Source organism: Genypterus blacodes, unplaced genomic scaffold (assembly GCF_046128005.1).
Source record: "Genypterus blacodes isolate CSIRO-AG114 ecotype Tasmania unplaced genomic scaffold, CSIRO-AGI_Gbla_v1 ptg000073l_1, whole genome shotgun sequence".
In the NCBI taxonomy this organism is placed as follows: domain Eukaryota; kingdom Metazoa; phylum Chordata; class Actinopteri; order Ophidiiformes; family Ophidiidae; genus Genypterus; species Genypterus blacodes.
The window spans coordinates 5499944-5523419 of NW_027466883.1; the positions used below are offsets into that span (position 1 = coordinate 5499944).

The 23476-nt window shown below is 44.0% G+C and overlaps 1 protein-coding gene across 2 annotated transcripts in view; it reads left to right on the forward strand.

The window, feature by feature from the left end:
• pcnt (pericentrin) overlaps nucleotides 1-23476 on the forward strand; it is a 29641-nt gene that overhangs the window by 4674 nt on the left and 1491 nt on the right. Inside the window, exons 6-59 of one of the 2 annotated variants that reach the window (XM_076157301.1) lie at nucleotides 29-957; nucleotides 1121-1477; nucleotides 1674-2001; nucleotides 2129-2545; nucleotides 2653-2871; nucleotides 3110-3205; nucleotides 3340-3459; nucleotides 3693-3852; nucleotides 4088-4167; nucleotides 4320-4560; nucleotides 4719-4819; nucleotides 5197-5308; nucleotides 5560-5686; nucleotides 5883-6002; nucleotides 6096-6159; nucleotides 6329-6433; nucleotides 6545-6656; nucleotides 6751-6791; nucleotides 6927-7055; nucleotides 7186-7432; nucleotides 7544-7694; nucleotides 7822-8275; nucleotides 8390-8587; nucleotides 8678-8749; nucleotides 8839-8943; nucleotides 9195-9347; nucleotides 9934-10080; nucleotides 12018-12178; nucleotides 12344-12513; nucleotides 12628-12809; nucleotides 12916-13078; nucleotides 13223-13465; nucleotides 13942-14174; nucleotides 14371-14478; nucleotides 14710-14730; nucleotides 15099-15335; nucleotides 15430-15603; nucleotides 15857-16009; nucleotides 16095-16271; nucleotides 16360-17364; nucleotides 18083-18253; nucleotides 18695-18884; nucleotides 19029-19351; nucleotides 19450-19546; nucleotides 19627-19799; nucleotides 19885-20154; nucleotides 20368-20648; nucleotides 20813-20942; nucleotides 21137-22027; nucleotides 22137-22307; nucleotides 22410-22619; nucleotides 22834-23060; nucleotides 23147-23223; nucleotides 23310-23433. In XM_076157301.1, coding sequence (XP_076013416.1) covers nucleotides 29-957; nucleotides 1121-1477; nucleotides 1674-2001; nucleotides 2129-2545; nucleotides 2653-2871; nucleotides 3110-3205; nucleotides 3340-3459; nucleotides 3693-3852; nucleotides 4088-4167; nucleotides 4320-4560; nucleotides 4719-4819; nucleotides 5197-5308; nucleotides 5560-5686; nucleotides 5883-6002; nucleotides 6096-6159; nucleotides 6329-6433; nucleotides 6545-6656; nucleotides 6751-6791; nucleotides 6927-7055; nucleotides 7186-7432; nucleotides 7544-7694; nucleotides 7822-8275; nucleotides 8390-8587; nucleotides 8678-8749; nucleotides 8839-8943; nucleotides 9195-9347; nucleotides 9934-10080; nucleotides 12018-12178; nucleotides 12344-12513; nucleotides 12628-12809; nucleotides 12916-13078; nucleotides 13223-13465; nucleotides 13942-14174; nucleotides 14371-14478; nucleotides 14710-14730; nucleotides 15099-15335; nucleotides 15430-15603; nucleotides 15857-16009; nucleotides 16095-16271; nucleotides 16360-17364; nucleotides 18083-18253; nucleotides 18695-18884; nucleotides 19029-19351; nucleotides 19450-19546; nucleotides 19627-19799; nucleotides 19885-20154; nucleotides 20368-20648; nucleotides 20813-20942; nucleotides 21137-22027; nucleotides 22137-22307; nucleotides 22410-22619; nucleotides 22834-23060; nucleotides 23147-23223; nucleotides 23310-23433 — 11747 coding nt within the window. The remainder of the gene's footprint in view (nucleotides 1-28; nucleotides 958-1120; nucleotides 1478-1673; nucleotides 2002-2128; nucleotides 2546-2652; nucleotides 2872-3109; nucleotides 3206-3339; nucleotides 3460-3692; nucleotides 3853-4087; nucleotides 4168-4319; nucleotides 4561-4718; nucleotides 4820-5196; nucleotides 5309-5559; nucleotides 5687-5882; nucleotides 6003-6095; nucleotides 6160-6328; nucleotides 6434-6544; nucleotides 6657-6750; nucleotides 6792-6926; nucleotides 7056-7185; nucleotides 7433-7543; nucleotides 7695-7821; nucleotides 8276-8389; nucleotides 8588-8677; nucleotides 8750-8838; nucleotides 8944-9194; nucleotides 9348-9933; nucleotides 10081-12017; nucleotides 12179-12343; nucleotides 12514-12627; nucleotides 12810-12915; nucleotides 13079-13222; nucleotides 13466-13941; nucleotides 14175-14370; nucleotides 14479-14709; nucleotides 14731-15098; nucleotides 15336-15429; nucleotides 15604-15856; nucleotides 16010-16094; nucleotides 16272-16359; nucleotides 17365-18082; nucleotides 18254-18694; nucleotides 18885-19028; nucleotides 19352-19449; nucleotides 19547-19626; nucleotides 19800-19884; nucleotides 20155-20367; nucleotides 20649-20812; nucleotides 20943-21136; nucleotides 22028-22136; nucleotides 22308-22409; nucleotides 22620-22833; nucleotides 23061-23146; nucleotides 23224-23309; nucleotides 23434-23476) is intronic. The other variant, XM_076157302.1, reaches the window with a different exon arrangement.

A 23476-nucleotide genomic window follows, 5' to 3' on the forward strand; every position in this document is an offset into this window, starting at 1 on the left:
TTGTCTGAATTGTCTTTCTTTCACACAGACCAGTGTAGAGTTTCTACGCATCAAACATCAGTCAAGAGCTGAAGTGCATAATGCTCTGCAGGATCACACACAGCCTGGCCATTCCTCTCAAGATGCAGACATCAAACATAAGGAGGCACCTTCAAAAGAGCCAGGCAGTGTAGGACCTTGCTCCAATTCATCAAGTCTGGATGACTTCAGCAATGACGGTGACACGGAGATGGACGCTGTCCTTCTAAAACTGAGGGCTGAGCTGGAAGAAGAAAGGGACAAAAGTCATTGCGTATGTGCCGAACTTGCAAAAGAGAGAAAGAGTCACCAACACGTCATATCTTTACTGGAGGAAGAGAAAAAAGGCAGAGAGGAAGAGCGAAAAGAAAGACAGACACAGCTGCAGGACCTCCAGTCTCAGTTGGTCCAAGTCCAAAATCAGTGCCTAGAAGTGCAGCAGTACAAGGATGAGAAAGAGAAGCTAAACAGAGAAGTTCAGGACCTAAGGGAGAGGCTGCAGGTGGAGAGGGATGAGGCAGACAGGAGATTTTCTGAGGAGGCTGCCACCTCTGCCCTCCATCTTCGGAGCCTCGAGGACGAAAAGCGGATACAGGAAGAAGAGATGAGGAGTCTCAAAGAAGAGCACAGGGAGGAAGTGGAGAGAATCAAGCAGCTGTTGGAAGAGAGGGAAAAAGAGCTCGAGTATAGAGAAGAAGAGGTCATGAGTCTAAAAGCTTCTAAGAACAGGCAGAACCAAGCAAGAGCTGGTATTAGTTGCGATGACAGCATTGGCATGGATGAGCCCGATCTGGAATGTGGACCTGATCAGGACAGTTTGAATGATGACAACCTGATGGAACGCTACTTGTCCTCTGCTCACCCTGGACATTCACAATCTTCAGTGGCTAACGAAAGCTTTGAACAACACAGTGTGCTGGACAACACTGCAAACTACAGGTCAGAAGAATGCTAAATATGTATTTGTGTCTCTTTTAGGCAGGATGAACTATGGTTGCTCATTCTATTAAACATCATCTGCATTTGTTTAATGGGTGAGTGAAATTTTACTGATTTTTTTCAACTCTCTAATGTTTATGTCTCTGCCCTTTTGTCTTTACAGTTTTGAGCTGAACAGTGACGTGTTTGACGACCAGGTTGACTTGTCGGTTTCACACTCGCACTATGAAGTCTACAACATCCACAGCATTTCTTCTCCACAGCGCTCCCCTGGTATTCCTCTGGCTGATGATTCCCATCCGCACTCTCCATCTCGGCTGTTTATGAATTTGTCTGCAGGCCAGGATGCGATGAGTGAGGGTTCAGAACACCATTGTGAGGACACAGACCTGGAAAAAGAGCTGCTGAATCAGCAGTGTGCAGAGCTCCGCGAGGAGCTGGCTCTGAAAGACAGGGATCTAAATGTATTGACAGAAGAAGTTATCAAGAGTGCCGAAGAACTGGAGGAGGCCAGGAGCAGGTGATGATTTTAACTGAGCTATGTGCTTCTTTCTTTAGTCGTTCCCATGATGTCAATGCACCAAGTTCTTTGCTTGTATCTGACAATTTTCATTCAGTGTGTAGAAAGTGAAATTTGGTGAAATCTTTTATACCTATATTCTTCTTCATTCTCAGTGTCTTCAGTAAAATAACAATTAAATCATCTTTGTCTCCAGGTGGGCCGAAGTGACAGAAGAGCTCAAGCAAGCTCTCTGGGAACTTGAAGACGAAAAGGAGAAGAGGAGGTCTTTTGAGGAGGAGATGAACTTAACAGGCCATGAACACCACAATCTCAAGAACAAACTCTGTGCCTTATTGCAAGAAAGAGAAAATGAGAATGAGGTGATGTTAAGAAAGGAAGAGGAAACCTCACCGCTCCTCACTACTGACTTTCCCTCAGTGGAGAACCAGGAGCTGAACGGGGAGCCGGAGATGAATCACGATAGAGATCCAGCCAAACAGAACCTTGAGTGCACAGAGGACAACCAGCTACAAACATTACAGGTATGCCAGATTAAACCACATTGATTGCTTGGCATGTTTCCTCCTTTCTCTTTAGTTTCATTTGTTCAGTGTTACATTTGTCACACATTAATGCATGTCATGAGCATTTCTTTATTTCTTTCTCAAGGCTCATCATGACCAGCTCCTGTCAGAGCTAAAGGAGACTAAATCCAGCCATAAATCCACAGCAGCCCTACTCGGTCAAAGGACTATGGAGCTTGGCACAGCATTAAAGGGCCACGATGAGGCGCACGCTCAGGTCCTGAGTGCCCAAACAGAGGTGGAGAGACTGCGGGCACAGTTGGAGAAGAGCCAAGTCAGTCTAGACAGGGCTTTGAGTGAAAGGAGTGAACTGGAATCTCAGCTCCTCTGTCTGAAACAAAATCTGACTAACCTAGAGGAGGCACAGGCCCAGAGTGTGCAGGAGAGGGAGCAGCACAGGAGGAAAGGGGAAGAGATGGATGGACAGATTCAAAGAATGGAACAGGTGCTAGAGGAAGAACTTGAACAGTTTGAGAACTTGCTAAAGGCCAAGGACGATGAGGTGAGATGGATTATGTATTTAGAATAATTTGTGTTTTGCTCATTTTGATTCTAAACTGTTTGAGTAGGCATTGCCCACAAGTTGACATATATAAAATAATTTTACAGTTGGCCGAAGTGAAGGAGAAATGGGAGGAAGAGCGACAGGAGAAGGCGAAAGAGCTGCTTAATGTGCGGCATCTCCTAGAGGACCAAAGACGGGAGAAGGAGGAGGAGGTGAAGGCTCTACTGGAGAAGCAGGTTCTGGCTGTAGAGGAGGCTACAGAGAATCTCAGGAAGTGTAACCAACTGGAGATAAAAGATCTGTTGGAGAAACATCAACAAGAGGTGGGATTAACAAACGAACACATTGGATTCTACAGAAACAACAAGGCAACAAATTCATGATGGAATTCTTCTTTGAAAATATTATTTAATTGTGAGGTCAAATGTACTTTTTTTGAATTTTTTGAATGCTCTGATGTCTGCTCATTGTTACCCATTGTCTATTTACTAATCCGTGTAATATTGTTAGCTGAAACCAATGTTGTAATGGCCATGATATCTTGATTTGCAAAATTCCTAGATTTCTGAGTTGAACACCCGCTTGGAGACAGAGCTGCTACAGCAAAAGGCTTCTGTAGAAGAAGACCAGAAGAGACAGCTCAGCCTAATCAAACAGGTATTCCAGTTATGTTGGTCAGAGCGGTGCATTCACCGAAGTATTCAAACGTCAGCTCATGCTTCTCTCACTCTTCCGCTTTCCCTATTGCTCCTTTTTAAAAAATTTGTTTTACTGTCCTCCTTCCTGTATAGGTGACTGAACGTGTGCACGAGAGGACGGTGTCCCAGCTCAATGACGAACACAACAAGGAGCTCAGTCAGCTGAGGGAAAGCATGGAGGCTGCCCACCAGGTTGAACTGCAGCAGGCCATGGTACACAGGGTCCCCTATCGCTTCTTACAATTAAAAACATGCATGAGAATAAACAGAAAGATAAATCTTTTTTACCAAACCATTACTAAGTATGTGGTTTTTATAATGTTTACATAATATCAATTTAATTTAGTTTAACCTTTGCGCCCCAATTACATTGTTTAGATAATAGGCATTAGTTAGATCCATGAAATATAAGTATGACATTGTGAGCCTTTTTCCTTCACGTGCAGCTGGATTTCTCCCAGGCCAAGCAAGAGTCAAGTCTCACAGAGATACAGGCCTCTCTGAAGGAGAAGTGGGAGAGTTCAGCCCAAATGGAATTGGACACGATCAGAGAACAGAGCCGAGAGCAACGGGAGAGTCTGCGTGAGCTGCATCAACGAGACATGGGTGAGTTTTTTTATTTAATTAATGGTTTGTTCCTTTTTGTTTTTGCCTCTGGGTGCTCTGAACATAGGTGTGCTATTCTGGATACAGATGAGTCACCCTTACTCTTTAGAAGCTTGTTCAGGGAAATGTAGAACACATTGACAAATCTAACCTTTAAAAGTTTTGACATGGGTGAATTCTTCTTCTTCTTCTTCTTCTTTTTATTATCATTGATTATCTTTTTATACTTGTTCAGATGAGTTGAAGCAGCAGTGGGAGACTTGTGTTGCTCAGGAGAGAGCTTCCATGGAGGAAAAACAGGCCAAAGAGATGCAGGTCAGTTTAACAAAAATAATGCCTTTTAATCATTGTAATTTTATGATTTCAACAACTGAACTCCCATTATATTGCATATTTCACTGATTTTACCTTTGTTTTAATAATGCATTTCCTTTCTGTTCATCTTTTTCTTTTGCCTCTGTTCTCAGGCTTTAAAGTTACAGTGGGAGGAAGCTGAGCTCTCTCTGTCAAACCTGAAGACCTCTCTCACAGAAACCCAGAGCAGACTTGCTGACACCCAGAGAGAGTTAGCTAGCACTCTTGCTTCCCTTTCCCAAACCCAGACTTCACTATCTCACAGCCTTTCAGAACTCTCATCTATTAAGGAAAAAAAGCAGAAACTAGAGCAACAGCTGAAAGAAGCCATCGTTAATAGAGATGCAGCTGCCCGTAAGTTGCATCCTCCTAGCCTGTTGTCCGTTTTGACTTTCTCTTATGGCAATTGTCTTGCACTACAGCCCTATTGACAGCTTCAGCATGACATTAGTCCAAGCAGACACATTACAAATTATGCTTGTTTTGTTTGCCGTGATGTGAATCCTGCTTAGGTGCTGTGGAGGATTTGGTTTTGAGTCACAAGGCGGTGCTACAGGAGAAAGAAAAGCAAGCACACCATCTAGAGGAGAAAGAGCGGCACTTGCAACAAGAAGTGAGTTCACAGCGCCCATAAAACTGCGGCCTGTAGTTTGACTCATTTAGTACACATCATTGTATTTGATCTTTTTTTCCCTCCTATTTATAGTTATATTTTTCCATTTTGAACATTTCAATCATTTTGTCCATATTTTCTCCAACACAATCTTAAGCCTGCAATTGTACTCCCTCCACCACAGAAAACAACACAGGATTGCAATATATGTTTTACAATAGAGATTAAATCAAGAAGATAAAATGAAATGGTTTACTGATGATGATCAAGATGTGTTAACAGCACAGTATCACTGACCTATATTTGTAGTTTAGTTTTAAGAATATGCTTCATATTTTTCACTTTTCAGAAAATTACATTTGTTCTCTGTGAACCAGGTGTCGCGCTTACAGGAGGAGAAGGCCACGCTGAGGCAGAACTCGGACCAGGAAGTATGTCAGCTGTGGACTCAGCTGGAGAGCATGAGAACAAGTCGCCAAGAGCTGGGAGGTGGGTAATCTGAACCCTGTGTGACATCTGAATGCTTTTCTTTCATCCAGTGAATTTAGATAAAATTCATGAGATTCTATATTGCACTTTCATGGTAGACATGTAAGAACACATTTTACTGCATTCACAATGACTGTTACTATTGATCAATCTCTGTATAATATTTAGAGGCATGTCCTCCATCATGTGTGTATGCCCATTTCTACCTGCTCTTATCTGTTTTTATTAACCCTGTTATCCTCGCCTCACAGAGCTGAAGGAGCAGCTGCTGGCTCGCTCATCTCGTGTTGATGACATTGAGCGCCTCAAGACAGAGTTTAATGAACAAAGACGGGAGATCAAAGAGCAGAATGAGGCTGAGCTGGAGAGCTTAAGGAGGTATGTGAGCACAAACAGGCATGCACGTACACACTATGATGAGTCCCAAAGCATAGTCGTGTATTATTGCAAATGGGGTGTATTCGCCATGGGCAAGCTTCACAAGATTGAGGATGGTATCTGTATTATTTCACGTATACCCTAAGGAAATAATTAGTCACACACACATTTAATTATTTCATACTCCTTTTTTAAGGTACTTTGAGCAGCGGTTACGGGCAACAGAGGAGAGCTATAGGGAGGAAATTGCTCTGCTGCAGCTGAGACTGGTAGAAAGTGCCTTGGAGGATTCTGTGCTGAAAACTGCTGATACCAGGTATATTTGTACATCTATGTGTAAGATCCGATAATTGTACGGCAAACACACACTGAGGTCTCTGTTTATCAGTCCCCTTCGTCTCTGTTTCAGTATTACATCTGAAAGTCACGATGAAGAGGGAGAGGATAATGTCCTCAAACTGGAGAAACACAAGGTATGTATATGTTGGCAACGCATTGTATAAAGGCAGTTTAACAACCTGGCTCAGGAAGGTAGTGTGGTCGTCTAGGAATTGGAAGGTCCCTGGTTTTATCTGGGCTTCTACAGATTTTTGAAAGTGGTGATGTACTTCTGTGTTGTGATTTTCATTGGCATTTTTCCAGGATGAGCTTGACAGTTTGCATCTGCAACTTCAAGATAAACACACAATGGAGCTGTCCAGCTTGCGCTCTTCTATGTCCCTTTCCTTTCAGGAAGAGCTGTTCCAGGTTAGACACAAATTCAGTCTAGCTGTCTTCCAGCACTTAATACATACTAGAAAAGATGGCACATAAATGGTCATGCATCTTACACTTTCATTCGCTTTTATTTTGCTTTAGGTTCGCTCAGACCTCACAGATCATTATTACGAAGACCTGCAGGAGATGAAGTCTCGTCATGCCATGGAGCTTGAGCAGCTCAGAGCCAGGCTTTCTGAAAGTCATTTAAGAGGTATCACGTATATAAATGGTCATTGACCGCAAAAAATCAATCATTGGTATTAAAGGGGTTGCTAAAGAAAATATCCTTTAATATTTTTTTCCAGAACTAACACGGGTCAGTCTGGAAGCAGCACAACAGGTTGAGGTGAGAAAATATTTTTGGTTTTGTACATGGAAAGGGATAATTTATTTTTTTATTTATTATTTATTCCATAAATGCAAGGTTATTGAAATTGGGTAAATGATGAAGAAGCCAACCATACTGCTGATATTTAATTAGGTGGAGGTTGAACAGAGGATGTGGTCTCAGACTGAAGAGTTGCAGTCAAGAATGACAATCATCCAAACCTTGGAAAACAGACTAGCTGCTTTGAATCAACAGGCAGAAATGAAGAACAACACCCAACAGGTAGTAAACATGCACACCCCTGCATACAAGAAAGTCTAAATATCAAATATAGAGGCAGACAAAAATGCATGCTTCAAATTAACGATATAATATATATAACGATTATTTACTGTCCTGTCAATTGCTGCAGTTGAAAACGATTGGTGCTGAAGAGCTGCAAGTTTGTGTAGAGCGAGCTCAGAAACAAGAGGGAGAACTCAATGCAGAGGAGATACAGAGTCTCATAGAGGAGCTCCAAGAGAAGCATGAAGCTCAGCTCTCAGCCCTAAAGGCTGAACTTGGGAAAGAAGTGGAGGAGCAACAATCCCTTGAAAAGCAACTCCAGGAAGAAACGGAGAAGTTAAAGTCTCTACAGGCTGCACTGGACAATGATGAGGGTAAGAAGAAATTTGCGGGTTCATATGAGTAGAAGCTGAATTTTACTTTTTGGGAAAAGGTATTAAATCAGTGCAGATCCTCATTCTGCGACATGTTTCTATGTCTTTCAGTCCCCCAAGTCCTGGTATTGAGGCAGAGACTAGAGGCCCAGTATGATGGTGAGCTGCAGAGGGCAAAGAGTTGCATGGCAACTGAAGTCAAGGAGCTCACTGCTAAATTCCATGAGCAACGTGAAGAGCAGCTAAGCCAAGCCAAAAAGAGGTAAAAAGATTCAGCTTTTAGGTGTGAGAAGTGAATGTTGTAAAATGACCTATGTTGCAGGATGCTTGGAATGTTCTCCTGTCATTGAAACATTTGAAAGTTGTGATGATATTGTCTGTGGGTTTAGGTTCCAAGAGGAAAAAATGGTGTTGGAGCATTGCTTAGCCCAGAAAGAGGAGATCTTTCTGGTTGAGCTGAAGAACAAACATCAAACTGAGCTAGGACATCAAAAGACAACACTGCAAAGTAAACATTCCCAAGAGTTGGACACAATGGGTGCCAAACACAAAGCACAACTAGATTCACTCAATGCCAGGCACAGAAATCAGCTTGCTGCTATAGCAGATGAGCTCAAATCCAAGTACAAGGCTGAGCTTGTTGCCTTGGAAGCGGCCCTTGATTCCCAACGAAAGGCAGAGCTTAATAGTCTGGAGGCCGTCTTTCAAGAGACCAATCAGGCTCTTCTTGAGGCCCAAGAGGCAGAGTTTGCTCGCAAACACCAGGAAGAGAAGGATGAACTGGAAAGGAGAATGCTGGGTAATATGGACACTTTGGAGGCCACCTATTTGAAGGAAGTGCAAGTAAGCAGATACAAACTTGGCAAATAGCATGCTGTACTCTAAGGAATGTTTTATTGTCATTAGAAATGCGGGTTCTTGCATATCTGTTCATTACTGTTTTGTTTTTAATGTCAGACCCTGCGTGATGAAATGGTTCAGCTTGAAGAGAGGCATTGTGAAGACCTGAATCACCAGAGAGTGGAGCACAAACAGAAAATAGAGTGTCACCATGCAGAGCAGCTGTCCATCAGGGAGGAATTGAAGAAGGAGCTGGCACAGCTGCACATGGAGAAGTTTGGTGCCATGGCAGCTGAGCTCAGCCATGTTCACAAGGTGAGAGTGAAGAAGTGCACCTCAACTTAGCTTCTGGCATACTATTGTTTATGCCAGTTTATGGTTGTATAAAATGTTATTCTTTTACAGGCCGAGCTTTCTACACAGAAAGAGGCCTTAGATGTTGAACACTGCAAGGCTCTGGAGTCCCTTAAGAAACAGGTATTGACTTTCCCCTGTTTTCATGATTAGTGTTTGTGTTAATTTTCCGAATTTGTTTTCCTTTTTTTAACTGCTTTCTGCTGTCTCAGGTTCTCGAGCTTGAGAAGCAACACAGCAATGCTGCTGAGGACCTGTCACATACCTACAATGCTGAGAAAGAGCAACTCGTGGGACAACATCGAGTCCAGTTACAGGTTTGTATCATGCATTAGAAGGCATTACACTGCGTGCGTGCGTGCGTTTCAAGTTTTCCTTTTAAATAGTTGGCTGTTGAGTTCTTGTCTCTGTGGTTCTTGCAAAACTGTAGAAAGAGATTACCATCACTGTCCATCTGTTGGAGTTTTTTAACTTGAGGCACAGATTATTTTTTTTATTTATTTTTTTTTCCGAAAGTATAATGGCTGATATTGTGGTATAAAACAAAACTACATTTGCCCTGCCGCAGGAGCTGAGGGCTGTCTCTGCCCGAGAATTGGAGGCGTGTCGCAGAGAACTTAAGGAGGAGTCATCAAGGCAACGGCAACACTTTGTAGAAGAAGTAGAGCTCCTCAAAGTCCAATCAGAGGAGAAGCTGCAGGATAGGATTACTCAGCTAAAGGTATACAGAGCAATACCTGGGACAGATGGGGGTTAGACGGGGGGGAAGTTGGGGAATTATTGGGGTCATTCTTTACCAAAGGCTCTGATATAAAAAACCCTTGGAATGCAATGCTGCAAATAGTTACTCATCTGTAACAGCTGATCATTCCTGAACTGCATGTATACTGGATGTTCACTCCTTATGCAATAGTTGGGATTATAGAGCTGAAGCATGTGTTGTGGCATTGCCCTCCTCTAAGCTCTGCTGCAACATTATATTCCCAGAGATGCATCTTTATCTGGTGCTTTTTTAAATACCCAGTTTCCCCTGCACCATCATACAGACGTGTCTCTTCTCTACCTCTGCGCCTGGGTATTGTGTTTGTGTCCATTTCCACCGCCTGAACAGCAGCTACATGGGATGGATATGAGCTCTTTACACTCAAATGCCAAAGGATTTATGGCTGAACTTTTTACCTTTCCACCACATTAGATCCTGGAATAGGCAGTAGGACACGACCAGGGATTGTAGTAGTTATACTAGAATGTTTAAGGTGTTTATTTGCTCCTCCTAATTTATATCCATACTACTGCTTTCATTGAAGAGGGAATTTGAGGAGCAGAAGGAGACGGCGCTTGAAGAGCTGAGGCGCAACTTCGTATCTGAACAGGATGAGAAGGAACTTGGCTACAAAGACAAAATGAACCAGCTCACTGCCCAGCTACAGCAGCTGGATGCTGTGGTGGCCCAGGTACTATGAACACAACACACGCACAATACACACACACTCCAATTTTTCCACACATTTTAACATTGTTGTTGTGAAGCGAAACCAGGGGGTTAGCGTAAGTGTACTGTGATGCAAATTAAGATGAACTCCAGGCTCAAGTCTGATTTTTTTTTTTTTTTTTTTTTTTTTTTTTAAATTTCCCCCAATGTCACAAACCTGCCTCACTTGATGATTGCGCTCTTTCGCCACAGTTACTTATGCTCCTCAGCTAGCCTGTTACAAGGCAAGCTCAAGCTAAGTTGGCATGAAATCTAAAGCTCCGTCTGATGAGCAATTGACTCCTTTGGGAAAGAGCACCACCGTTCCTGGATCCTGTTGAACAAATGCACACAACATTTAGGGACGTCTCTTCGTCAGGCAGGGCAAGGATATTTTGCATACCAACAATCCATTTGCAGAGAACTTCTTTTCCCACGCTACAGATTATTGGCGGAGGAATTTTTGCCCTTTGCTGATGTTGTAGCTATATATTTTTCAAACCCCTCCAATATAATGTTTTGCTCCTCTGATGTGAAATATGCCGCACGTGATCATTCAATCTTGTTCCACTTTAAGCTCGTGTTTGCAAATTACATCTCTTTTATGGGAGCACGCGCATTGCCCCTTTAAGAAAGCTGTTGTTAAGAAAGCATCTAGATTACCAGCGTCGTAATTCCTATTAAGCCTGATTGCGGGGTTTAGATTTTGTCGAGACCGGCTAACAGAAACGGGCCTGAATTCTGTCAAGCTTCCTTCGTAGTACATCTCCCCAGATTTATTAATGTGAAAACCTTACATATTGAATTATCCCATGGCTAAGACAAGAATGATCTCCGTGTGCATGGTGTTGTACGGACAATAAAACATGGGCATTCAGGCTCACAGCATAAACGTGAGGAGAAGAATGGATAAACACTTATTATAATGTCACTGAAATTTGTCTTCTCTTTGCTTCAGAGCAAATTTGGAAAGCGATTGAAAGATATTGTCACACCGGTCTTGTGTATATTCTTCTTTGAATGAAAGTGCAATACATACACATCAGTCCGCAGGATAATCTGTAATCGCTCATTAGCTTTATTTAGCCTTTGTGTGCATATTCATCCAGATGCTCACTTTTGTCCTTCCATTCATTTTTGTATCTTTGGTTGGGTCTGTTCTGTGTTGGAGTGTTGGACTGTTAATCATTTACTGTATCCCCTCGATTATTATCCAGGGAAACCTGCATTTACTGAAGCTCATGGTTTTGTTTACAGCTCGGTACTCTTTAAATTATGCATTTGTGATTTCTACAGACACTTACACGTGCACTGTACACCTGCTAATTGTAGATATCTCGTAATAAATCCTGGTGAAACAATTGGCACAAACAGCCCATGCATGTGTAGATTTGTTTCCATGGCACCTGCCCAGCTTGGCTTTACAGACACACACACAAGCACGCACACATAGGCTTAGCAAAGAGAGACGTAAGAGAGGTAAGGAGGGTGCTTGGTGCTGTTGTCGGGGCAACAGCATTGTTTTGTTGAGGCAGGTGGCTGTATGAGACATGTTTGATGGGAGGGCCCATGAGGCAGGAGAGAGGGAAATGGAGAGGGAAGACATGGTGAGAGAGGGACAGAATGGAATAGTGTATGAAAGAAAGGTAAGAAAAAGACTTCGGTTGTGTTTTGAATGATGGAATGATTCTAGATAAATAGACAATATCTGTGAGAGTCAACATCTGGTTTTGATGAAAACTTAACAAGAAGAGTCTTTACTTTTGTCCTTTTCTTGGGTCTGATTTTATACTGAGCGTTAAGTGTCTCTGGTGCTTTGTGATGGTGGTCTTTAGGATTTAACAAATGACAAGCAGACAGGTGCTGTTACGTGTCTGTTGGTTTAATTAACACAAAATCCCTGACTCTTTTGCACTTCAGCTGCGTGCAGAAGTAGGTTGCCTGCAGGGAGAGTTGGAAGGTAAACGTGCTGAGATGGAAACCTTGGATACCCTCCTTCAAAGGAGAGAGCGAGAGGGTCAGGAGGGAGGAAACCTTCTGAAGATGCTCACAGATGATCTGCAGACTGCTAAAGAGGAAAGGTAAGTCATATTCACTGTGTTGCAGCCATAGTTGCTTTCATCTAAATATTATACATTATATATTTTACATTATATATTTCTTTTCTGTATTAAGTCAACAAAATAAACTTAAGTTATCAGGTAATTCTAGCTGGCGCTTTGTGCATGCTTCTCGTGTCTTCTCAGGCGTGAACTGCACCAGGCCAACAATAAGCTGAAGAAAGTGCTGATTGAGATGGTGCATAGCACTATTGCAACAGAGGAGCTGATAGGCCAAAGGATCAACACAAGAGCCAAAACGGCTCAAGAACCAAAACAGAGGAGCTCAACAGGGAACAAAGATGCACAAGAATCAGGTTGAGTCACGCAATAAATGTTTAGTATATATTTGCTATGAGCTGTGGAAATAAAGGGGCTTTATTTTACACCATACACCTATTTTGACCAATTTTGATTTATTATTTCCATAGGCATTTCAATTGCAGAGTTGTCATCAGAGGAACTGGAGCTGACCCAACAGCTCTGTGAGAGCCTGCTAGTTTCAGACACACAGATCCACCCTGGAGGAGAGGAAACGGCCCTGAATGCCTGCAGCAGACTGCGCCACACAGTAGACGCTCTACTGGAACTGCTCAACCAAGCCAACACTCAGGTAATGTAGACAGACAAATCCACTCATGTGCTCTAAAATATATACAATAAAGCTGTTGTATTAGAATTGTTATCCGTTTAATCATCTTGGATCTATTTTTCTCTAGTTGGAGCAGACTCATGATGTCCACCTTTCTCTGGAGGAACGGTTCTCTCAGGGAAAAGCTGACTCTGCCCAACTCCTTGAGCAGCACAAGCAGCTACTGGAGGATCTTGACCAGGAGGCAAAGCTGAACAATCAACTCCAGCTGGAACTCCACAAGGCTGAAGGTGAGCAGTGTTTAGCCCAGCTGAATGTGACGCCTCATTAACTAGTTCATCCAACTAGTTCAAGAAGGTCTGTAATTTGCAGAGCTAAACAATAAAGTCACATGTCTTTTCCTCTACTCTTTACCTTTTTTGTGATATGTTCAGGGCTGCTGGAGGGCTACATGGCTGAGAAAGGGGTGCTAGAGGAATCTCTGCAGCAGAAGGAGGCACAAGAGGAGAGGCTGGTGGAGGAGCTGGAGGGCCTTAAAGCAAAGTTGCACCAGATACAAAGCTTCTCTGCAGAGCTGGAAAACCTCAGGGTGAAGCACCAGGAGCTCAGCGAGGAGCACACAATTCTCCTCCGCCAGAGGGACCATCTCTCTGCTGGGCTTGGGGAGAGGGAGAAAGGTGAGAGGAGCAAGAGTTATGCACATTAATTAAGCGATTCAACTATAATGCATTGAGATGGTGTGTGTGTGTATGAAGTGATCTATGAGACCAGTGGTGAGCTTGACGCACACGTCTGATGATGTCTGATGTCTCTGTTCAGATGTGTCTTTTCTCTGTAGGCCACTGGCTGAATTTAGATCCTGATGCAGGTTTGTAGGTCAGAGTGCAGTACGGGTGTGCAGCAAGGGGGTGGGGGTAAATATACTGAGTGTTTTGCTGTGATGTGTGAAGTTGCTGTTCTTAACACTGCTGTTGCCAGTGGTTCGCAACAGAGACTCTTGGTTTGCCGTGTTAATAAACAATGTTCAGGATCACAGCATTTTCTTTTTGGATTAAGTAATGAACCTCAAGGATGGCATATTATACTGTATTTTGCAGGTGTGTGTATTTATGTTGTGATGTGAAATTGATTCGCCTGCTTTCCTATTTTTAAGCTCTACTGGCAGAGACGGAGCGTCTGACCCAGGACAGGCTTGATGTGCAAAGGCAGGCAGAGAAGGACAGAAGTTCTTTGTCCCTTCGCCTCAGACACCTGGAGAGAGAGCTGGAAGAACAGGAGACCAAGGGCGTGGAGACTGAGCAGCACCACAAAACACACTCCGAGGACCTCAACCAACGTGTCCAAGCACTTGAGAAACAGTTGAAACACAACAGGCAGTTTATCGAGGTGAGTCTTGCAAAGTTGTTTGTTTAAATATTCCTAATACTATCTGCACTTTGATTCCTTTCTTTTGAAAACTTACAAATGAATTATGATCTCCTTTTTTCACCTTGTATGCGTTTTAGTTTTGTGACTACCAGAAACAATTGAACCATGTTGTTGTCACGCTATTATCATACATATTTCCCCCTTACGCATACAGGAGCAGGCTGTGGAGCGTGAACATGAGAGAGATGAGTTCCAGCAGGAGATCCGTAGGCTGGAGGCTCAGCTCAGACCGTCAACTGGTGGGGATAATAAAGGGCAGAAGGTAAATCCCAGAATCTTCATAGGAAGTCTATATACTTAATAACATGTGGGCCTTTCAGAATAATATATGTGTTAATACTAAAAGCGTTTTGCATTGGTAGTATGTGTGGCCTTCGATCTTGTTTGATGTGATGGCATTTGAAGACGCTTATGTTAAATGCATTGTCCATTGTTTGCCATCAAGCCTGATTTTTGCCTTGTGTTTATCCCTTTGCTGAATGGAATGCTGTAGTTTGAGGACTTGGTTCTGCAGGTATGGAATCGTAACCGTAGCGTCCTTCTCGTAGCTCCCCTGACTCTCGTGCATGGCATGTGCTGTCATAATTTTTGTGAAATTGTGCATAGATTAATTTTAGATCTTTAGATGTGCTTTGCAAACGTCCGCACTAACATTTCACCATCCATTTCTTAGTATTCTTTAGTTTCCTTTTCCTTAATGTTTTTTTCTTGTCACTTCTTTCTGTAATGACTGAACTTTGATTGCTCCAAACCAGTGGCTGCCTGCAGACCCAGAATTGCTTATTAAGCTATCAATCATAGCGCCTCTGTGCAAATCCCGTTGTGTTATTTCAATTGCTGGAACCATGCCTTCCTAAAAGCGGTTTGTTGTATTCTGCGCAGGTGGAGAGTCTACAAGTGCTCATCAAAGACAAAACAGACGACCACGCCTCCTTGCTTGCGGCCAATCTGCAAGCCCAGCGTGATCTTGCAGAACGCAATGAGGAGATTGACAAGCTTGCTGGGCGAATCAGGGAGCTAGAGCAAGCATTACTTAGCAGCGCAGAGAGTAATAGATCAGCTGCTCACCTTGAACAAGAGCTTCACAGAGCCAGGTTGAGAGAACAGGAGCTCATACAAGTAAGAATACTTGCATAAACTTCAACCTCCTCTTGACAGTTACTGTTGGGGCCAGTGACTTTGTGTATAAACTCTCATCTCTTGTCCCTGTCAGGATAAGCAGGCACTGGAGCAGCAGCAGTTGTCTAACAGGCTTCAAATATCAGCCCTTCAGTCTAAACTAGATGAGACTAGACATTGTTACCACAACAGCGCACCAGACCCTACCCAGGAGCTTAGGGAAGCCCTGGACACCGTTCAGCAAAGCCTGCAGAGCAAAGAGCAAGAGGTCTGTAAGATTTTGTGGAACACAGAAGTAGCTCACATGATTTATGGAGATTGGGGTGGTTGATGATATCAAATTAGATATGCATAGGCAGACTCTAGCCATCCTTTAAAAACCTTCACATATGTAGACCAGTAATTTCTGAAAGCTCAGAATGTTTTACAAATGTAATGTAATGTCCTACAGAAATGTAAGTTTTAGTATATAGCTTTAAATGGTTATCAATCTCATTATTTTCTTATGTGTTGTATTTCAGGTTGCGGTCCTATCAGGACAACTGGAGGACATACATAGGGACCTGAGCATCAAAGAAGTGGAGCTTAAACACCTGACATTGCAACTAGAGATGGTAACCAATCAGAATGCAGCGCATATTAACCAGCTCCAAGAGGAGATTGTTGTCCTGAAGGTAAAACCAACTTTCACTTCTTATAAAATTATCAAACATCTGTTATCCAATATATATAAAAATCTATAAAACACCCACTCTGTAGGAGAATTTGTCCACTCTCACCATACTCCAGGAGGAGAAAGAAGGAAAACAGGTAGAGGACACAGAAGAAGAGAACCTCTCCTCATTACTCCTGCAGGAGAAAAACCATGAGATTGACCACCTCAACAATGAGATCCAAAGGCTGGAACAGGAATTGGAGAACACAAAGGACAACATGGTCAGAACAAATACACAAATACACATGTAGTCAGTGTTGCAGTGCAATATCAGATGTTAATTGTCATCTCTGTCTCAATATACCAAAGGAATTGGAGGCTGACCTTGACGACCTGCGCTCACAAGTGGAACATCTCAAATCCGAAACCACGAGAGTTCGCCAAGACAAGCAGGAAGAGGTGGAGCGCCTTCATGAAGTCATCAGCACTCTGCAGGCAGAACTTGCCACTTTGGGCCCCAATCTGCATGAAGTTAGTGATTCTCAGGATGGTGACAGCATTAATCCTTCGCCTTCACCCAGCCCTGAACCTCAACATTATACTATCCAAGAACAAGCAAAAAGGGGAGGACCAAGCAGCCTAAAGCAAGAACTGCGTCTGACCCACTCTGCCTCAACTCGTTCCCTGCGTTCTCGTCTCGAGGCCCTTCAGACTCAGCTGGAAACTGCAGTGGCAGAGAAGGAGGCATTGGAGCGATTACTACTCACTCAGGAGGAAGAGTACAGAGGACACGGGGAGGAGTTGGGAAAGAAGTTTAAAACTGAAAGGGAGAAGGCAGAGGAGCTCCAAGGTCTCCTTACCCTTAAAGAAGCTGAGCTGGAGGAGCTCAAAGCTCAGGCACAGAGGGAGAGAGAGGAGGGGGTCAGTTGGAAAGATCAAGCCTTGGAGGCAAATGCCCTGGGTGAGGAGAAAGCCTGCCTCAGCACTTTAGTTATGGAACTCCAAAAGAAAGAACAGGAAAGAATGGAAGAGATGGAGACTCTAAAAACAAAGCGGGGGGAGATGAAAACTGAAATGCAAGTCCTGAGAGAAACCAGCCTCACTCTCGAGAGACGAGTCCAGGAGGTGAGGGCTGAGGTAGTAGACAGAGAAGAGCTGGTTGCTGTGGAAAGGGCAAAGGTTGACACATTGGAGATTGTGAAGGAAGAACTTTCTACTGAGTGTGACACGCTGAGGAGGAGGGAAAGCCAACTCCAGGAACAAATGCAAAGACTCGGACAGAAAGTGGCTTTATTGACGGCCCGAATCCACGAACTAACCCTTCAGGTCAATGAAAAGGCAGCCAACCAAGAAGAGGCACAAAAGGAAGTTCTGGTGAGTGGCACTGCACAGTCATCGACATTAAGCACAGACATTGACACATGTTATTTGACCTAAACTAGATAGTTTTATCTGCCATGCTGTTCAGGAGAAAAGTAGATGAACATATCAACATTGACTCTGAAGATCGAGCCCACACTTGAGTTTAAATGGCTCTGTGCCCTTTGCTAATAAACAGCTGTGCTTGCAACTGCAGGCAAGCTCACATCTGGTTCCAATTAGAGAGGCTGTGATGACGCGTTGTGGCACAGACTGCCGACGTAGACGGAGGAAGTGACTTCAGAATGAGGAAGCTCAGGGAAAACTTTGCTGGCTCTTGTTTTCGAAGCTTAAACACAGGTTATCTTTCTCATTTCTTTACATTCTGCCTTGACAGGATGCGGTAAGGACTGGTTGTGGTCTTTGAAACGAAACTTAGAAGCTGTAATGCATAAATGAGGAATGCACCATGCGTTTGTACGGTAATTTGTTATTTGGTCTTTGTGAGTAGAGCTTGTTTCTCTTTGACAAATGTAGCTATCACACCGTATACCAGGGCTGTAGATCTAAAAGGATACATCAGCTACTTAGCCTAGGAGCAGAGGGGTAGTGAAGGATTGGAACATGCAGTGCTTCTTTCCAAATCTGGAAAATCCTATCATAGCCTACATATACCGTACATGTCTTAACTATGTTGATGTGGGCTGCTAATGTGGATGTTTCTCTTTCCCAGACTCATGCTGAAGTGACCCTCGCTAAAGCAGATGCTGCCTTAAGAGAGAGGGAGGCAGAGCTAACCGGGCTGGGAGCAGCACATCAGGCCCTGAGGGTGGAGCTGACGGTGTTGAAGGAGGGGCTTAATACCAGCAAACAGAGAGCAGAGAAACTACACGAGGAGGGACAGGTGGGACCAAATCACTGTAGTACAGGATGTCTGATAATAAAGCACACATTGTTTTCTCTTAGCAGCTCAGGCTCCATCCCTGGGTCAAGTATGTCTGCCCTTATTATCTGATCAATGTCGTCAATGCAACTGATTTACAGTATGTTGTGGTTCCAATCCTGATGTCATGAACTGCGACGTAGTTCAGGGCATGATGCCATTATGGGGTTTATCTTGCGGTTCCATTCATGATGTCATTGACAACTGTGAAATCGTTGAGGGTGGTTCCATTCATGTCTCCCGAAATGAAACTGCTAATTTTATGTAAATTGAATGAAAAGCAAATGCTGGGCCCCTGAACGATGTTTATGGCAAGTTTGGACACAAACATACACACACTTGTTAATTGTGGCAATAGTTCAGTGATCAGGCCAATAATACCCTTACCTCTTTCTCCGTCAGACTAAAGACCTTGCGCTAGCTGCCCTAGACGGCGACAACCAGCGACTGCAGGCGGAGCTTCAACACCTACAGGAAGACCTGGCTGTACGGGAAGAAGAACTGGCCTATCAGCAAAGAGAACTGCAGCAACTCAATCAGCGTGGCTACCTGCAAGATACACCTTCTCACCACCAAGGATACTCACAGACAGGTGACTCCTTACGCATGGCCAGGCACATATAATGCACGTATAATGCACTTGCAGTATATTTTACAACTTGAATTGAATCACTTCACCATCACCATTGCAAAATTAGATGTCTTGTGGTAAGACTCATCTTTTTTTTCCTCTCAGACTTTTCTCAGAGAGGTTTTGAGTATGGTGTGTGCATGTCTCGAAACGCTTCCCTGAGCTCTCCAGAGGTTATAAGGAGGCTGGAATGCTCCCAAGACGGAATCCCAGAACGGTTCCACACCTCTGTTCTAGGTTGCCATCTGTCTGAGCTCAGTGCTCTGAACAGCACGGCCCAAGATCCCCCCCTGAGTAAGGCCTCTCCCAGGGTTGTAATGGGACCACCACACTCCAGAACGATCACCCCAGATCCAGCCACTCTGAGCTCCCACTCCTCGGGCTCCGACTCTAACTTTTCTGCGCTTGACTCCCTGGATGTGGACAAAGTATGTCGTTATATTCTGTATGAAGGATTTGTTGTATTAAACTCTTTTCTCCAGAGTAGGCATTTAATGTACAATTTCCTTTTTTCTAATTTTTGCAGGAATTGGAAGGTCTTGACTTCACTGCACCTCCATCTCCACTTGGCTCCACCTCGTCCTTTTCTGCACCAGAATGGGCCAGTGATGGATATGGCAGCAGTGAGTCTTGCTCTGCTTAACCTGCCAGTTGTATTATTTTAATGTCCTCTGAGTTTTACAACTGGTGTTAATTTGTTTAGATGCCAGTTCCGGCTTGGGTGCACGGCTTAGACTGGAGCTAGAACAGACTGAGAGACTGGATGCTCACTTTATTGAGTACCTCCGCTGCAGAGGCATGAACCCCACAGTTAACACAGACAGTGCTGCAGGCAGTATGAGCTACAGCGATGAGCTGTTGTCACCTGAGCTTCAGGTAAGTTCCACACACAGTTGGTAATGGATTTGTTCTAAAAAATAACCTTTTCTCATAACTCAGTTTGTTCTACCATATTTTGCAGGGTCTGCTGAAGAAGGTATACCAGGAAAGCTGCAGAATTCTCACTTTGTCCCAGCGCCGTGCTGCTTTCCACACCCAATCACAATCGGATTTGAAAGCCTCAGTGGAACAGACACAGCATCGGTCTGACAATAGCCCCACCCTACCGGATCACACTGACAAGTCATCCTCATGCCCCCCCATGACCTGGCAGCAGGAGAAGAGGGCCCTGCAGGAGTCTGTTATTGCTCTCCGAGCGCTACTGTGCCGAATGGCTCAGAGCCGCACCCATGTGAGTTACTATGATTTCTCAATAAAAAGTTTTTGAAATTAAGTACCCTTTCTTTACATAGGAGTAAACTCAGTGTATAATAATTTCCAATCATTGTTTTTCATGGCAAGGTCTCTCGATTGTTCTAAATTAGGTGACTTGGATTATCTAAACATCATACGATGATATCTTTCAGCTCAGTATCTGTGCTGATCACATTCTTCTGTTTTCCAGACGGACGATCAGAGTGAGGTTGGTCAACTACAGATGGATGGACAGGGTGGATCCCAACTGAGGGATGGACAGGGTGGATACCAACTGAGGGATGGACAGGGTGGATCCCAACTGAGGGATGGACAGGGTGGATCCCAACTGAGGGATGGACAGGGTGGATCCCAACTGAGGGATGGGCAGGGTGGATCCCAACTGAGGGCAGAACTAGAGGAGAACCAGAAATTGCTGAAATGTGCCCATGACACTCAGCAAGAGCAAGAGAACACAATACAGTCACTCAAGTAATTAATATATATTGCACAGTCCACATTGTAGACAGCAGTTATGTCTCTCTTCACCATGTTTTCTGGCATAATCGCAAAATCATCCAGAAGCAAAATGCTGTACAAAGCATTGGTGCTGAATAGTGAGATTAAAACTGTTTTTGTCCATTCCTCTCGTCCAGGCTATCTGTTGAAGAGGGTGAGGAGGCTTTGAAAAGGGAGCGGACAAAAGTTCTGGAGTTTCAGCAACAACTGGAGCAGGAGAGGCTTCAAAGCAAACATAAGGAGAGAGAAGAAGGGGAAGAAAGAGAGGTAAAATATGACTATAAGCCAGAATGTGACTATAAGCCAGAATGTCTAGAAATGCAGAAATTAATTGTAGATGTGTGACTACTATATCCTTATCCATTATGATATTTCAAAGATCAAACAATGTGAAGAAGCTGAAGTGTATTTGAGAATCCCCCTTACCACTCTGCAACATTATCCTCTTGTTGCCTTCCCAGGTTGAGCGGGTATCAATCGAGCAGCTGAAGTCAGAGGTCATGGCTCTGAAGGTTCAAGTGGAGCAGGAAGAGGTGACCTGCAGCAACCTTAGACGTGAACTCCAGATAGAACAGTCCCGTAGTGAGCTACTAGAAACACGCTTGACTGACACCCAGAAGGACTTACTAGATGAACGGCAAAATTCTGCCCACCAACAGGATCTCAACTTACAAGGGAGAAGACATCTTGAGCACCTCCTGTCTGAAGAAGAATCACGTTTAGGTGCTACTCACTCCCAGCTCGCTGATGCTCGCAGAATGCTGGAAGAAGAGAGGGACCGTTCCTCCAAGCAGTTGGAGGAACTCCGCCGCAGACAGGAGGCTGATGCAGCTAGAGATAGACAGTTCATCTCTGATATGCGCACCCAGCTGGAGCAAGAGCGAAGGCGAGGTGAGGAGTTGGCAGCTCTGACGGACGAGCTGAGGGCTGAGATGCTACAGACCCAAAGGAGACGGGAAGCGGAGGATATAAGGAGGAAAGAAGATGATATAAAGAGGAAAGGGGAGCTGGAGCACGAGCTCGAGGCCCGTTGTAGTTTAGCAGTGGAGACCTGGAGGCAGCAGAAACTGGAAGCCAGTCACTCTTTAGAGGTGGAGCGAGAACATTCCCAACGCCAAGATTTGGAATTGAGAGAGCTAAAGGAGAGGCTAGAACAACTGAAGAGAAAACGGAGAGAGGCAGTGGAGGAATGGGAGAAGGAGAGGACAAAGGGGAGAGAGGCAGTGGAGGAATGGGAGAAGGAGAGGAGGAAGGAGAGACAAGAGCAGATGGAGAGGGAGAAGGAGAGGACAAAGGAGAGACAAGAGCAGATGGAGAGGGAGAGAAGACAGGAAAAGACCAACAACAAATTGGTAAGATATTAGAAATCCACTTATTAAATGTGAAAATGGTGAGCAAGCATCCAATTTCATTTCAGAAGTGACATTACACACACTATTTTACAAACACTTATGTCTTTAGTGTGAGTTGGAGTTGCTGAGGCAGCAGGACCAGCAACGCATGCAGGAGCTGCAACGCACACTGGCAGAGCTGGAGAGAGCACGGCTACAAATGTCTGCATCTTCTCAGCATTGCCATCGTAACACACAGACTGACGGCACGCTAGACAGCAGCACACAACAAAGCCAGCAGGTGCACAAGGAGTTGTCTGCTGCACATTTAGCAAATAATTCACTGCTTCTTTTGACTTAAGTCTACGGTACATGTAAAATGTGGATGTTGTTCCCTTTTTAGTTATCATCAGCAGCTTTGGTGGAGACGTTTTTGAAGGAGAACTCTGAATTGGCAGATAGTCTGACAACGCTAAGTGAAGAGCGAGCCAATGACAAACACATAATCGCCTGCCTGGAGAGACAATTGCGCTGCTCTCAGAATGAGCGTGCAAAGATGTCCACAGAAACTGAAAACGGACACATCAGCAGTGAATCAGTCAGCAATGGCAAGGTGAGAGGGAAGAATGTGTGTTCAACTGTTTATATTCTATAAGATTCAGCCTGGATGTAGTAATTGGATAGTGATTGAATTATTTAAAGACTTCCCTTTGAAGAATTGATGAATGAATGAATTGTCTTTGACAAATATGTCATCAACTGCTGTTGTGCGTAAGCAGCAATATTGAAAGGGTGATACGTTTTTTGGGGGTTTTTTTTCTTTGCAGGTACAGAGGTTGTATGAGCGCTACCTGCGTGCTGAGAGCTTCAGGAAAGCTCTAGTGTACCAGAAGCGTTATCTATTGCTGCTGTTGGGAGGATTCCAAGAATGTGAAAAGGCCACAATTTGTCTCATTGCCCAAATGGGGGCACGACCCTCACCCCAGCAGAATTCCCAGCGCAGACCACTCACACGATTTAGAGCTGCTGTACGAGCTGTTGTTGCAATCTCAAGGTACAGAGCATGCAGTCAGAAGGTGTTGTAGGCTAGAAAGTGTAGGCGTGTGCATGGCAAAACTGATCAAACACTTTTTTTTCCAGAATGAAGTTCCTGACCAGGAAATGGCAGAGGGCAATCAGGAGACATTCTGTAGCATCTGTGAATGGACACACTTCAGGTCACCCCTGTGAACATATAAAAATATACACACACACACGCTTGTGTATCTGTCTGTGTTTTTTTACTCTTCCATTCTCCCTGCAGGCTCTAGGCCAGAGGTTTTAAAGCCACAACAGCCCAGGATCAATTCTGACTTTTCACCACCAAATCGAGAAACGGTGTCATCTCTTGTTCCACCCATCAAATCACCTTTCAGGCTGCAAAACAGGTACTGTTAGTGACAAGACTCATGGATATTTTAATTTAATGTA